General features: G+C 35.6%; 1 protein-coding gene across 5 annotated transcripts in view; it reads right to left on the reverse strand.

Moving 5' to 3' along the window:
* Positions 1–4,522: 4,522 nt before the first annotated feature.
* The window catches only part of SBF2 (SET binding factor 2), a 249,473-nt gene continuing 237,299 nt past the window's right edge, over positions 4,523–16,696 (reverse strand). For all 5 annotated transcript variants that reach the window (XM_035328948.1, XM_035328950.1, XM_035328949.1 and 2 more), the window contains 5 exons: positions 12,389–12,493; positions 9,980–10,173; positions 9,552–9,639; positions 7,351–7,482; positions 4,523–7,069 (listed from right to left, as the gene is read on the reverse strand). In XM_035328948.1, the coding sequence (XP_035184839.1) occupies positions 6,971–7,069; positions 7,351–7,482; positions 9,552–9,639; positions 9,980–10,173; positions 12,389–12,493 (618 nt within the window). In that variant the 3' untranslated portion in view covers positions 4,523–6,970. The remainder of the gene's footprint in view (positions 7,070–7,350; positions 7,483–9,551; positions 9,640–9,979; positions 10,174–12,388; positions 12,494–16,696) is intronic.

Here is a 16,696-nt window from a genome sequence, read left to right on the forward strand (position 1 = left end):
AGGTATAACAACTTGAATTAGCCCCTAGTTTCAGAGCACTTTGAAAAATAAAGACTTTTCCCCTTTTGTCTTTAATAACATTTATAGTACCTGGAAATATTCCAGACACCTCTAGGGAACAAGTTAACACCAATCTCTGCTTCTCAAAAATTTATCATCTAAATTTAGTTACGATCAGAGAAGTAAAGGTCAGAGACATCAACCAGGGAGTGAGACAAGCATAAAGGGAGATTTTGGTGAACAGATAATGCAACTGCTCAGATTAAGGTAAAGGAGGCTGGAAGATGTCATTTACTACAATTTGGAGATGCAGGTTTATGGGACCCAGTTCCACAGCCTGCTTACCTGCATTTCTCCCCATCTCCAGGTATGAGCTTTCTTACACTCTGCTCTGTCACCCCCCTTTTTCTTTCTCTCATCATCTGTCCAACAGACAAAGCAGCACTAAGCTGTGCTATTTCACGTGTGCTATTTCGATCTCTGTTTTACATTGGCATCCGCTCCTTGCTGTGTTTGGCACCAAATACCAGCCAGGGCTTGCTTTGCCCCTGTGCCTCTACGTTTTGATTTCTATAGCCTTCATAATCTCTTTTCATCCAGACTTGGTGAGAAGAGAATATGTACTAAGGTTAACCTAAGATCTAACTTCTGCTACAGACCAGTCATAGCAGTAACACATTTACGTGTAATTTCAAGCGTCACTGAAGGCCTTGCCACATTTTCATGTGACTCAGCGTGATCATGAAAATTAATAGAAAACAACGGACTGGAATCCTAAGATAAACTCAACGATCCTTGTCTGCTTTGGTTGCACATACTTATTTTTCCAAACAGTTACCAAGTTCTCTTGAGATACCATCAAACAAGGAATGCTATCCTTATTGAAAGTACTACATGAATTTAATGTGAAACAAAGAAAAAATGCATGTTTCACTGTGAAAGGTCTTCACCTCTCTGGTGTAAGAAAAGAAAAAGTGGAGAATTTGCACAGAACTGCGTTTTCAGGAAATATTTGAAAAATCATAACGTAACATGCAGTTTACCTAGGACAGGAAAGAAATATTTTTAAATATACAGGAAAGAAATATTTTTAAACTGATGCCTTTCAGACTACGGCTAAAACATCTGTGGTACTCCACAGTAAGTTGCTAAATTATACGTGACCTTATGGACAGCAGCACTTGGTTTTGATGGCAAAAATGGAAAATCTGCTAACATGACATAAGTCTGTGAGATATGTTCTTTGAATTAGAAAAACATTCAGTATCATAGGGAATAGCTATGTTTGTTTTTTATTGCGAGGCTGAGAAATTTGCCATGAATATCAGTATTTGATCAGCTGTGTGATTTTAACAACTGAAATAATAAATGATAAAAAAGTGTTTTCTATATAGAGATTTGTGTCACTACGGAGACAAAGTCTTAGGAGAATAATTCTGAAGCAAAAAGAGGATACAAATCTTAGATATTTTAGGTTTAAAAACAAATGTCTGTTTTTGCTGCAGTGTCTGCTGTAGCAACACAGTGATACTTTTAGAGATTGTAGTGTGACCTTCAGCCTGTCTTGACACTGTTAAAATACACAAAATACATAATAGTGGTCAATGACATGATTTTACATACCATAACTAACTCCTCAATTTGTTCCTGGCTCTGGTTCATTATCACTTGATGGGATATTTTCCAGGTTTTCAGGCATTGCTACACAGTCATACCAGAGAAGGAGACTGACTGCAAACTTTTTTTTTTTTTTTTTTTTTTTTAGAAGACAGTCCTAAAGAAGAAGGAAACAATTTATTTTGAACAAAGTAAGGAAAGCAAAAAAGACTTTTGAACTTAATTTCATTTAATTTAACAGCAGTTACAAAGAGCACGAAGACTACAAAGAGCTACAAAGACTAATCCAGGGTACACTAGCAGCAAGATGGATATTCTAAATAAAAACCTTACAAAAACTGAAAACATAAAAGGGGTATCATAAAGAATAACATCTTGCAGGCATTACAGGAAAACAGGCTGTCCATCCGTATTCAATGATAATTGTGTTGCTAACCCTCCAACATTTTTCTTCAAAATTCCAGTTCTAAATCATTTGCGTGCATAAAATACTACAAAGATTTGAATGCTAAATAAATATTTTTGATACAAAAAAGAAGTTAGTATAAGCATTTCCTTCAGTTAAAATGTTTGCAAGTGATAATCTGAGCACAGCAGAAATAAAAACCCAAGTTTTAACCATTGCAGTGGCACAAAAACATGCCAACATACAAAGACGACAAACCTATAAATATTTAAACATGAGAGCAATTTTATTTGTACTATCACCTACTATATTGAACTTAATTCATATACTTATCCACAAATTTATGAGTTACCATTTTGAGCTTACTAGAGATACTGAATGTGAATATCATTTTGAACTCACTAGCACTACTAGCATTTCCTGCTCATGTATGTGCTAAATTTGAAGAGAATCTTGGATTAGATGGTGCGAACTGAAACTGGACACAGCGTAATTTCACTCTGGATGTTGATAACAAGCAGTATTTTATAGAAGCAGAGAACAATCAGATCAGACCAGCATGAAAAAATATAAATAAACGGGACAGTATTTTAGCTAGGTGTGACCAGTGATCTGGAATTCTAATTCAGCTGCCAACAGCACATCAGGTTTGTAGGGTCTGCATAGAGATCAAGGTATAAACAACAACAACATCAAAATGTTAGCCTTCTTTTCAGCTTTTACCTTCTGTTCCGACTTTAGATTTTGAGAACTTTGTAGAAGTAGCAAATGAAGTCCACATATGAAACCAAGTATCTGAGTTTAAGAAAGGCTTCATCTTCTCAAGGATGACTCAGGTGAGCATTATGCCACTCTCGACACATTAAATGTTGTTTATTTTATAGTTGTCTGCTAAACCAGAAAAGACATCAGTGTTCAGTCCCTTCAACTTTGCACAGGCAGTCTTGGTTTCTGCCACGTGATGAAGGAGAAACTTCCCTAACTATCAGTGCTAAGAAAGGAATCTTTCTAACCCTTCTAACAGTATCTGAGTTTTAATTACTAGTGTGACTGTGGATAAAGATGGTAGACATAGTCCATTACACTTAACTGATTTGCCCTTACAGACAATCTTAAAGGGTAGAGGACTAAAAATAAAGAACTGAAGAGTCCCTCTGGGTGAAAAGTCCTATCAGCTTAAACCAAAAAGGTTTACTGCAGAATAACAATAGGTAAAAATCAGTCTTCAGAGGCTTTGTACTATGCAAAAAACTCACAAAAGCAATTCTTATGAGCATTCTTCATATTAGTAATCCAGGAGTCTAGCTGGAAGAGCTAGCGAAGACAGGAGACAGTGATTTTGGAGCATCCCTATTTGACAGTCAATTAAGAAAAAGTTGCTGCATGTGAAAAAAGACAAAGAAAAATTTTCTAAATGAGAATGTGAATGCTAATACTGCCCTTGGCTTGCACAGTAGCCAAAATCTGGCAAGGAACTAATATAATGCAGACAAAAAAACACAAAATAGGTGCAACAGTGATACTTAGCATGAACTTCAGCATAAGTGGGGAACTGGTGGATTCATTTCAGTTTTCTGACTCCCCAAAGCAACCACAGGATAATCACGAACAGACAAAGTACTTGGACGATCACAAATATGAAAAATGAGAAATGTGGAGCAGCCACTTAGGCATACTCCAAGAATATTACAGGATGAAAAAGCAAAATTACAGTATTTGGACAAGATCACAACATTTTTGTTATGTCTGCAGTTCACAAAGTATCAGATACAAATAATGTGTGTGGGATGTGATACAAAATTTTGAACATTTGTTCCTGGGTCTGCTAGCTGTTTGTATGTTATTACATAACCTGTGACCCACACATGTGGCACGCTACATATTATTTAGTGTACTAATTCTAAAGTTCCAAAAAAAGTAAAGACTTAAATAGAAAATACTTATGTGTAAGGAGAAATTGCTAACATAGTATGTCTGTAACAACTCTTCAAAACTTCAACTCAGTTCATCCCATCACCTCCAAAATGCACATTGTGTTACTCAAAACACAGAAAGGCAAGAAATCTTCTTCCCTTATGTAAAGTCCCTGATTATATTCTCTCTTTTCTACAGTAGGAAACTTATGATATACAGTATGGAAATAGTGATATGACACAACAGAGGAAGCACATGTTTACCTCACTCCCAACTCCTGGATGGATTTCTTTTCCTAGAAATTTTTCACAGAATATGAAGATGGATTCCCTTCCCCATATAATTTTTACCAAGCAAATTCTCTGCTCCTATTTATCTACTTCTGTTGCCACAACTCAAACAGGCTGACAAACCGCGTGGCTTATGCCAGGCTGACTTCTCTGTATTTTCTCTAAGTCTCTGTTTGAATCTTTAGTTTGCATAGAAGAGACAATCAGGGACACTACCAACTCTGTTTTCACACCAAGAGCCTATGTCTACCATCCGTTTGTATATTCCTTACATAAACAACACAAATGTCATATATCTTGTTTTAGCTTTTATTTGGATATTTTAAAGTTAAGTTGCTCAAGTCCATTTTCCATCAATACAGACACTAAAAATTGAGATCAACATTTAAGGCAACATTAGCATTCATTCCAAGCTCAATATGAAAACCTTATCATCTAAGCACCACAGCATCTAAGAATTGTCACAGGTCCCCTACCTCCATCACACATTCCTTTTCCATTGTAACTCTGCTATCTCACACTACACTCAGGAATTCAATTTAGATGCACATTCTCATGAAAGATCTTGTCATTTCTTGTATTTCTTATGAACTAGATCACATGCATAAGATGAGATAAATGAGCAAGATACGTTTAAGGGAGAAATAATGTGGCTGTTCTTTGTTGTGATACTATATAGGATTTTTTCGTTTTTTGTTATATTTAACATAATTATTCAACAACTTAGTATGAACATTACGTATTTAGCCTTTTGGTAAAGGCCATACATTGAGACTTGTTAGAATGGTAACTCTGCTTTAAACTCTGATTTCTTTAGTGTTACTGTTAAGAAGCATTTGAGTTAAGGATGCTCACGTGCAACTTTTATGTAAGGGTATGTACACGGATACAAAAGACCACACTATTCTTAATACAGAGTAAGGAAGGATTTGTCTTGTGGCTGTGGAAATATTTCAACATGTGGGTCTTGCTTATTTCCTTTTTACAGTAAAAGGAAGGGTTTTACTAAAGAAGCGTATTTATTACAAGATGGTTAGCATACATATATCACATAACATACAAGAGTTAAAATGAACTAGTTACAAAATAAGAGGTGGTACATAAATTTTTATATAACCTAAGAGCGGGATCAGTATTTTACAAAGTACATATAAAAGTACTTCATATACAAAGTAACATACAAATGTGCAAACACCATTGTCACAGGTGGAAATTTGTCAATTGAAAAATGCTAGAAAAATCCTTCATCTTCTTGTTTTGAAATTGCAAATGCATTAAAAACAGCTGCATTTCCTATAGTGTATGTGAAGTGAGAAATTTATATTCATTCCTGACAAAATACATCAGTTATAAAAAAAAACAACAATTTAATAACTGAAAAATCTTATTAAGTATAGTCAGTTTGGTTAGGCTGACATTAAATTATAAGCAGAATGTCTGGAAAAATGAGAAAATACTGAATCATATATACAAACCTTTTGTAATATTAGTGTGCTATTCAACATATTAACATTTCAAAATAAAAACAATGGCTTAATTACGTACAGATTCTACTCTATATCATCACTATTTGTAGACTGTAAAATTTCTAATAATTTGGGGTTATTAAAAACATTTCTCCAAGATTTTAAGCTGAACAAACAGAATTTTATCAAATGTAAAAATCTATAAAGTCTTACAATTTATGTGCAAAAAATGTTTTAAAAGTATCAAATAACAACACATCAAACCCAATTATGTACATATTTAATATCTGTAAATGTTGTTAACTAGCTAGTATTGTTCTGCTATAAATAACTTACCTCTGTCATTCAAAATGTGAGTATTTTAAAGATTTCAGTGCAAGTGCTCGCTTCACTGTTTAGTGCATCATCATGTTTGTTATTTTTTTATTTTACAGTGAGCAGAACAGTGTATAAATTAACATATACAACTCACACTTAAGAGATCTTCCTTCTACTGAATTCCTAGTTTGTTGTTTTCTGCTTCTCCTGGACAGAGTCAGCCAGTTTCCTCTCATTTATTCCATCATAATAGCAAACAGAATCTAAAAAAGAAAGTGCTATGATCTTCAAATAATCCCTAGATCTTGAAATACCGTAACAACATTGCTGAAGCTCTCTGTAGAGCACAAGATTAGAGACTGGCCTGCATGCTGAGAAGACACTTGAAAATCTGTTATCTGGCAATATCACTTTTTGGTCTTAAAAAAATATCAACTGTCTAAAGATTGGCAATCTGATATATATGTCACTGGACTTATAAGCTTTGTTTGATTATTTATTTTTAGGAATTGTAGACATGTTCCCTCATGAATGACTAGCTTGGAAATAAGAACTTTCTGTTTAAATATATAAATAATGTGAAAACAGACTTTCTGCTGGAGGGAAACTTTCTGCAATCTATTTTGGACAGGTTTCCTGTCAGAGTAACTCTGAAATGAGAAAACTGGGATTAGAAAATAGTGCAAATATGGCTCACTTTTATAGCTAGGAATTATACTGAAGAAAGTGGAAATTAAGGATACATGGATTATTATTTTTCAAAGTCCTCCCTGCAGAGAAAAAAAAAGAGCAATAACAGCAGTTATCATTATTGAACAGAATAGGAACTTCAGCATATTAAGAATGTTTACGGCTGAAATGTAAGAAAAGCTTGTTGTCTGTCAACAACATTTCAGAACATATCTTCTTACAAAAAGAGGTGCTTTAACCATGTCTTGATTATGGAATGTTATTCATTTCTAAGCATCTGAAATGCAGCTCTGGATCCTATCCATCCATTGTTGAGCACTCTGTGCATCCTGGGCACAAAAATTATACACACGTTTGTTTGTCTTCAACTGCAAAGGAAAAATAAGAACGTGAAAAGTCAAAATGCAAAACAGAAAATGAAACTTGCAAATTTTACTTTAAATTGTAATAACCTAAAAAATGGGTCTGAATGTACCACTTTTTTATTTTCTGCTATTGAGAATGAGGGCCAGTTAGCTGTGCAAAAACTTTTTGTTGTGAGTTGGCATGACAGCTCCCTCCTAGCTCACACCTTCCAGCAGAAATGAAAGTAGTAAGTTAAACACACCAAGAAGAGTTTCAGATAAAAATCAAGACTAATTATACTTACATCAAAAAATGCTTTTTCACTTGCATGTTTTGGGGCTCCAATGGTTGGAGAAGCAGGAATCACTGTTTCTACTTCTGCAAGGTCTATGTGTCCTTTACAGCTTGTATCTTCACCAGAGTCATAGTATCGTAACTAGATGACATGAGAAATAAAAATAAATAAAAGCAAATATGCTTTTAAATGGACCTTTTACTTTCTTCACTTTTCCTGGATACAGCTTGAGGGATTGGGGGTGAAAATGGGAGGGAAAACATTATTAAGACCTGAAGACATCAGACATGGGCAATTTCTAAGATAAAACCATAGGTCTGGTATATACAAACTGGTAGGACTGGCAATAGCCCTTAACTGGTCAGTCCCTTATTTGACTTCTCTGGCTAATGGCAACACCTCCATCATCCACTCCTGTGCAGAACTGAACAGGAGCATTTTGTCATGAGAATTTCAGAGCAGAGAAGCTAAAATAGTCAAGCATTGCTTCTGGGCAGAGGATGCATGAAGGATGACAGCAGAACTTAGTCTTTAGGAGTCTGCATTCCTTATCAGTTTTTCTAACAGGAACCATCTCTTCCCTGTTCATTACAATGAAGCTAATGCAAAAATGTTACTCCACCAAAGAGTTAACAAAACACATATTCTCTGTATTTCAAGAATTTAAAGCGATCAGCAAAAATTTAAGTATGATTTTAGATAATTATAAACTACATAGAAAACTCACATTTTCCCATACTGCACTTAGTGGTTGAATGAAGCTTGCTTTTTTTTTTTTTTTTTTCCTTTCCCTTTCAAAGATATCTTGATATGAATGTTAACCACTCCATAAACTGAGCTTTGATATGCAAATAGTTTCAGATGATAAAATCTGGTATTTGCTTAAAAAAAATATCCCATAAACCATGCATAAAAGTAAAGCAAACCCTCCTAGCAAGCTCCAACAACAATCGACCAGTATCTGCTGCATACTGCAGATTACTCTTACTTCTGCACATCTGCGATATTAGGAGGAGATTTGGTTATACAAAAAATTTAGACGTAATGTTTTTTTTTTTTCCTGCAAAATGAGTCTTTCCGCCTGTGTATCAGGAAGAATAACTATAGAATAACTATAACAAGCACATTTGTTAGTATATTACCACACTAATCCAGAGGTCTTTAATTAGAATCTTAAAAAATGACTTCTTTATATTGCATATTTTTTGACATGTCAATTACAATACATTTATATATATATATTTTAAACACAAAGCATGAACAAGTCTCAGAGGTTATTTAAACAACCCACACCGTGTGGAACATTTGACTCAATTAAGGTTACTTCTCAGTCAACCAATGTTAGTTAATGAAATCACAAACTTCCACTGCTGAATTCTGGCATATTTGGTAAATTTGGTAAAATGTTCAGTTTAACAGATGTCCTGTTTTTAGTGCTCCTTGCTGTATTTGTCAGAATACTTTTGAATAATTTTGCTATTAAATTTACCTCAAAAAGACTAATCAAAAATACTCCTATATACCCCGAATTATTGTTCAATCAGGAACTTGGCATTTGAGGACTTCTAGGGAGAAAATTCTGGGGTGTAATTCTAACTCCCTTTAAGTAGTTTATAAAATTCAAACTGAGCTCAGAGAGATAGGTGATCCTATTCTCTAGATTTGAAAATACCGTCATACCAATTCTGGAAAATCACTGAACATGCCAAGTGAGGTAAATGGATTTTTCTACTAAAGCAGTTAAGTTCGTAGTTTTCCAGAGTATATAATGTCTTTTCATTTGCAAAGAAAAATGCTCATGAAAAAGTACTTGAGGAACAAAGAGGATGTAAAATGCATGCTTTGTGAGCATGTGTTACCTACTACAGTTTTAACAAGAACGCCTGAATGAAACTTTCTATCATATTAGCTCTCAGCATCCCAACTGCGCTCAAGAAATTATCTTCTAACTTTTTAACTCTCCATTTCAGAGAATTTTTGGTTCTTTTGATAAATAAAGGCCAGATTATGCTCAGCACTTAATTGAGTAATGGCTTGCTAGAGTTAAAAGTGCTCTAAAAAGGACACACACAGACTTATGGTATATTCAACGTAATACACACATTGCTTCTGAAAATAATTATTACTTGTAAAATTAATCTATACAAACTCACTAAATAAAATTGAAGCAAACTAGTCATAAAAAAATCAATTAACTGAAAAGGTTTTACCTGGTGTTTTGTCACATCGAGCACAAACCAGCGAGGCTTCCAACCTTTCAGCAAAGCTCCTCTTTTATATAGCGTACCTTCAAAAGATCTGGAAGGTACAGAAAATGCAAATGACACAATTCCATAATGTGTATAGTGGTGATATATAAAGCCTAAAATGACTAAAAGATATTCAAACACTTCTTTTACTGTAGTAAAACAACAGTTTTAAACTATAGACTAGTTTAGGTATTGGTAACTGTGATACACTGGTAAACACTGTTTCAGTATTTTGGATGTGTTCAATAAGCAGCTACGCTTTGCTTGGCATATAAAGAGGGAGACTGAGAAATCTGTATATGCAAACTTATTTATTTTTCTTCCCAAAGGCAGATACCTGTACCATTCTAATACAAGGTTCATAAATACTCTCTGATTATTTTGTTTACCTATTTTCATCATTCTTTGATGTGAAATGATTGTATAGTGTAGTTGCTCTTCTATCTACTCCATTGGAGGGAGAGATGCTTGCACTCTGTTCCTCACCCAGCCCATTGTCAGGTATTTCCAACAAAGACCTCTTCTGATAGGAATGTAGATTAGCTGACATCATCCCTGAGGAGCCAGAAGGATGTCTCCGAAGCTAAGAAATAATAAAATGAAAGAAAAAAGGTTAAATGATCTAGACAAGTTTACAACTGGGAAATGTGACTGCTTGCTGAACTAAAACATTAGAAATGTATTACAGGAGAAAAACAAACCATAAAGTTCTTTCTAATAAATATAGCAACCCACAACTCTTTCTGGTAATCTATGTAGTTAATAACTTGCACTTAAAAAACTTGAATAGCAAAGAACCGTAGCTAATGTATTACTAAACAAAAATGGAACAAAAGTTTTATTAATATTTTATTTTTACACACCTTTCTAGTCATTAGCCCTGATTAATCAGAACCTAGTGTATATTCACTGCAGTCATTCATACTACACTGTGCAAGAGGAGTCTTCAGAGGACAGACAGATACCTAACTGAAGTGCACTCTTTAAGAGAGCATTTCATCAAATTTAATTCTGACATAATTGCGCTATTTCAGACTTCAGCTTTGCACACATTCGTGAACATTCTGACAGGGATTTTTCAGCTTTAATTTTATTAGTACTTTGATGATAAGTGCAAGCACTTTGGTAAGTTACTTAGATACTTGTCAAGGATTTGCTAAAACAAACATGCAGGTATTTGAACAGCAACAGAACTTGGATTTTTTGTGAGGAGGGAAAATCCTTAACCATCTTTATTATATTAAATATTCAGCAGATCCACAACAGAATTTTATGGATTGTTCACTGTGACAGGCCAAATGTTTAAAGTGACAAATGGACGGGGGAGATGCATACCACCTTGCTCAGTAATATTTTTTTGTCACTCTGACCTTTGTAGAAATTGAGCTGTCTTGTATTTTGAGATTTTCTCAATATTATACAAATAAAACTTGGTACAATGTCTAAGTTATGAGTTATCATGAGGTAAAAAAAAAAACAAAAAAAAACCTTCATAACACAAGTCAGTGCTGCCTCCAAAAAGAAGAGTCAGAGAGATGGCAATTCACTGCATTTCTTAAGAAGAAGCATCCACATTGTGTGATAAATCAATATTTCAGAAAAGTATTGTATATTCCAATGACATAAGCTTGAACAACGATTCCCTTGCTTTCTCAAAAGCATCTAGAACTAGTCAGACATTTGGATACAATAATTTCCCCTAAATTCACTAGTAAGGAAAAAAAAAAAAAAAAAAAAAAGCAGTTTCCAAGAGCTACTCATAGATCCAAATCACTTTAGTAGAACCTTGATAACCTGGAGGAAAATGTAGCCTGAACTTGGCCTTAATCTTCAGGACAACATCATAGAGATGGAGTTCTTTGGGGCTGACCCATAGCTATTGCATTTATCTGAGAATCCTTAAATAACAACCAGGACAGGAGACTGATGTCAGGTATATTTATACTTGCATTTTCTTTTCTGCTTCCAATTATTCAATAAAAGTCTTAATCCCCTGCTTTGCTAGGATAAAACTTTTTTTCATCTTGGATTTACCTAGGGTATAGTCATATGGAATGACTATGACAGACATAAAGCATATTGCTTTCTTGAGAGCAAAGGACAAATAACAAAGTAGTTCTGATGACTAATCACTTCACGGAGGCTGGCAAACATGAACAAGTTTGTGAAGCTGAAGAGCTAGGCATAGTTTTGAGCTGGTAACACATTATGCCAAGTTTATAGAGAAGCCTCCTCAAAATCATTATCTAACAAACTTCCTAGTGCATGTAGACAGCAAAGAGCCAGCCTTCAACTTAGAAAGTATCTGTGCAGTCAGCTACTCATTTTACAATAGCCATGAACTGTAAACACAGCATGAACAGTTCCTGCCTTTACTAGATTCAACAATTCCAAAATTCCATTTAGACATGGAAATATCTTCACTCATCCCTGAACCTATGTGATTTCCTTTTGGCTAATTTAAGGAACTGAGTTTTTTTGTACTTGAAGAATCAGACAGAGTGACTATTTAATAATATAAGATCATATAATTGTATGTTAGTAAAATGCTCATGCTCATTTTGTCTGTATGCCTCAATCTACTGTTGAGAAGCAAATAGATAAATGGCACAAGCATAAATAGTTCTTCTAGATGTAGGAGGAAACACTGAGCCGGTATCCTGGGTTAGAATAACATGTTCGTTTTTCAAAAGCAGTATTTTACTCCAAGAAATACAGTGATTTTGTCAGTGTCCCACGTAACCTATATAGCAGGAATGAAATTATTATTCTATTGGATGAGCTCTTCTGCTACTTACATTGTCTTGTCTGGTGTCATCCTTTAGATTCATTTTGACCCTTTCCCACAAAAGCTGCCATCTTTCTGGGTTCTGATTTAATTTACTTTCCAACCTTTCTATTTCCTGAAAAAAAAACAACAAGGGTTTTCTTAAGGATAAACACTTCTACCTGTTCACTTCCTGACAATTACATTAACACAGTCATTTTCTAGTCAGTATTTTTACGCAGAGAACTTCAAGGCCACGTTGCCCAGTAAAGTACAAGAACCCCTGTCAAACCAGCTATAAACTGGTAACAGCCAGACTCAGGAGTCAGAGGCAACCAAGTACAGCATCAGCCATATCATTCTTCTTGAATGTCACAGGCTGAAGGAGACATCATTCTTTCGATTCTCTTCCCGTTCTCTTGAACACACAATAGTCAGCACCAACTGCCATAATAAAACATGACAGAGATAACGATAGGATATATTTTATAAAAATATTTAGAAAGAGCAAATTCTGTGCTGTGACACCAGCATTGCACGTTGCCAATATTAACATTTATGCTGGTTTATAAAATATGATACAAAACAATAATAAAAGAAGGAAATGAAACAGAAAGATTTATTCAATTTGGATGCCAAACTGTAACAACATGTTCTTGTTGTGGAACTTGGGAATATGACCTATGTTGATAACCTCCATTAGGGTTATTTCCTGCTAATAAGACAGTGTGTGCAAAGTTAAGTAAAAAGACACAATTTCGTTCGTTTATGTTCACTTGCGAACCAGCTTAAATATAACATTCATCAATGCATTTGTCATTGCTTTGATATTTGGTCCATACTCTTGCCCTCCTTCCTTTTCACATTTTTACTTTCAACAACTATATTGTTATGAAAATCTGATTCTTAGTGAAATCAAATTAAAAACTCAGTTTTGCAAATCCAATTAAGAATTGATGATGGCACAAGAATTGCCACAGGGCAGAGAATTCCCATGCTATATAAAAGCCAACTAAAGCACTAGACATTTATTTTCAAAGAAGAGGTGCTAGGACTCTGAAATTATTTATTTCCACTATGCCACATGATTAATGTAGCTTTCATCGTATTCTCCAACTGCTATAGGAATGTTACAATGACAGGGAATCATTGCTGATTGAGACTTACAGAAAATGACTACAATTTTAAGGTAAGAAAACATTTTGCCCAGAAAATTAACTGCTGAACTAAATTTGGAACACAACACTGAAAAAAAAACAACAACAAAACTGTAAGAGAGAGTCTGACAGCAATAAAATATTTTTAGATTCTTCCTTGCTGAAGGTAAATTAGAGAACTCGAAAGTAAAGCCAAATATAAGAGACCTGGCAGAACACCAAGAATCAAACCAGAAGTTTAAATACTGAAGCTAGTTGAAAAGAGGCATATATGTTGAATATGGGACCTTCTTCCTGCCAAGAAATAAAATTAGAATAGCTTTGTTTGGAATATCTTCATTGACAGATACAAAAACAAGGAATGGCGAACACAAGCCAGACTAAAGGCTAGATTACTTGTTCCTCTTTCAAAATGCTGAGTGTAAAATGCTTCCTGAGGGGATACAGAGGACTGAATATATTTACCACATACTTTTTATATAAACGGCTTCCCCAATTGCATTAAAAGGAGACAAACTCTTTAGTGCTAAAAGATCATCAGGTTTTAATTTGATAATTCTCTTTCTGCCCCAGTCTTGAATTCTAAATACAAGTCTTTCTCTGCAGAGTCTGGAAATAACTGAAACTTGTTACTTAGCAACTGGGTCACATTCCTTCTTTTTTGGCTCCACAATGAGTAATGCTTCCAGAATTTAAAATGAAAAACTTTCAACAATCTCCTATATATATCTTGAAAAGTTAGGAATAAATTCTCCCTTAATAAACTCTCTGTAAAAAACCTACATGACAATAAATCACTAAGATTTACTCTCGCTCCTTCAGTTTTAAATTCTACAGAAAACATCGGATTTTTTTCTTACACGAGTGCAATGCAGTATGAATAGCTGCATTTACTTGAAAGAAAATTTCACAGAATCACAGAATAGTTTAGGTGGGAAGGGACCTCTGGAGGTCATCTAGTCCTTGAGCTCAAGCCAGCTGTCCAGCACCCCGTCCAGATGACTTTTGATTATGTCCAACGTGGGAGACTTCACCACCTCTCCGGGCAACCTGTGCCGGTGTTTCATCACCTCCACAGTAAAGGAGGGCTCCCTGATGTTCAGATGGAACAGCTCTGTCCTGGCACTGTGCACAACGGGCTTTGTCCTCTTTGCACCCTCCCCACCAGCATTTATACACACTGATGAGAGCCATCATTCCCCACGCCCTGGGCTTTCTCTTCTTCAGGCTGAACAGTCCAGCTCTCTCAGCCTTCCCTCCCAGCTGAGATGCTCCAGTCCCTTCAGTGCCTTTCCGGCCCTTCATTGGACTCTCTCCAGTATGTCCCTGTCTCTCTTATACTGAGGAGTCCAGAAGTGGACACAGTACTTCAGGTGTGGCCTCACTAGGACTCAGTAGAAAAGGATCACCTGGTGACTGACTGGCAACGCTTTGCCTAACACAGCCCAAGATACCATTAGTCCTCTTTGTGGCAAGGGCACATTGCCCTTGATTAAGGCATACGATTGATGCAATTAGACATCCACCATGGACCCCCAGAGCTTTCTCTGCAAAGCTGTTTTTCCAGCTGCATCAAAAGAAGCATGACCAGCAGGCCTAGGGAGGTGATTCTCCCCCTATACTCTGCTCTTCTGAGACACCATGTGGGGTACTGCGTTCAGTTCTGCGGCTCCCAACACAAGAAGGACTTGGACTTACTAGATCAAGTCCAGAAGAAGGGCCACTAGGATGATCAGAGGGCTGGAGCAACTCTCCTGTGAAGAAAGGCTGACAGAGTTGGGGATGATCAGCTTTTAATCTAAAAGAAGGTACGTTTAGATTAGATATAAGGAAGAAATTCAGTTCAGCGGGTGCTGAGGCCCTGGAACAGGTTGCTCTGAGAAGCTGTGGATGCCCCATCCCTGGAGGTGTTCAAGGCAAGGCTGGATCAGGATTTGTGCAACCTGATCTAGTGGAAGGTATCTCTGCTCATGGCAGGGGGGTTGAAACTGGATGGTCTTTAAGGTCCCCTCTGACCCAAACCATTCTATGACTCTATGACTCTTTGGGTGGTGGCCCCCCAGGATATAGTGGTGCATGGGATTGTTCCTCCCAAGGTGCAGGACTTTGCACTTCCCTTTGCTGAACATTACTCAGACTGGTTAGATGATTTATCATGTATCACGTCCTATTTGTGCCAAGGGACAGTGGGAAGTGAACTGAGAAGTTTTACACAAAAATTTGTATGTTAAAATGCACATTATCATCTACAATTTTAAAAAGGCTTAATTTAGAATTAAAGGAATGAAATTTTCAGATTAGTTAACTTCCTAAAACTCATAAGAATGAAGATTTATGGAAACTATAGAACCACCATGTCTGGTTAAAGGTGGATTGTTATGTAACCAAAACACATTAGAACATTTAATGCTAAAATATTACGCCTTTTGCTCCCTGCAGAAAAGCACCAAGGAATATTGTGTATTGAAACACTTAATAACTTCTTTGTTTACATCTTGAAGAGTGTTATCTTGTCTTCAATTAAAAACATGTATTATAGAATGAATATATTAGGTCTTATCATCATAAACAAAGTGAGAATCATCCTTCCCTAAGAGTTTACCATTGCTGAATATGGTCTCAGTTCAAGAATTTTTGGATACCAACACATTCTCAATGGATTTATGATTAAAGAGAGGTCTTTCTCCTACATCAGCAATAGCCCTAAATTAACAACTTGTTTTAAAAGAAAGCTCACTTTGCTTTTTAAACTTAGGAGAGTATTTTCATAACCTTTATACAACCCCTTCCTAGTCTTCCAAATGTTCCTCTCCATTGCTATCTTTTATTACTATAATCTAATTCACAAATAACATTTAAACTCTATAAAATCTGACCCACATATCTTTGGGCTATAATATGGCTAATTTCCCTGTTATATGGCAGTTTCTCACAGTTATGGATAGGATAAGTTTGGCATTTACCCCAGGAAGAAATGCAGAACACTGTTACTATATTCCTAATGTAATTCTGGCCTCCAGTTACCTGAAATAAAAGCTCAAAAGCTCTCTTTTTTTTTTTTTTTTTCTTTCTTTTTTTTTGGTGAAAGAATCTCTGATATGAGATCCCCTGCTGAGAGATTGTTAGGCTGTTTGCAGTTGTGAAGTTATAAGATCTGAGCAGTTCTGGCTATCCTCTTTTGA

The sequence above is a fragment of the Oxyura jamaicensis genome, chromosome 5, assembly GCF_011077185.1.
Source record: "Oxyura jamaicensis isolate SHBP4307 breed ruddy duck chromosome 5, BPBGC_Ojam_1.0, whole genome shotgun sequence".
In the NCBI taxonomy this organism is placed as follows: domain Eukaryota; kingdom Metazoa; phylum Chordata; class Aves; order Anseriformes; family Anatidae; genus Oxyura; species Oxyura jamaicensis.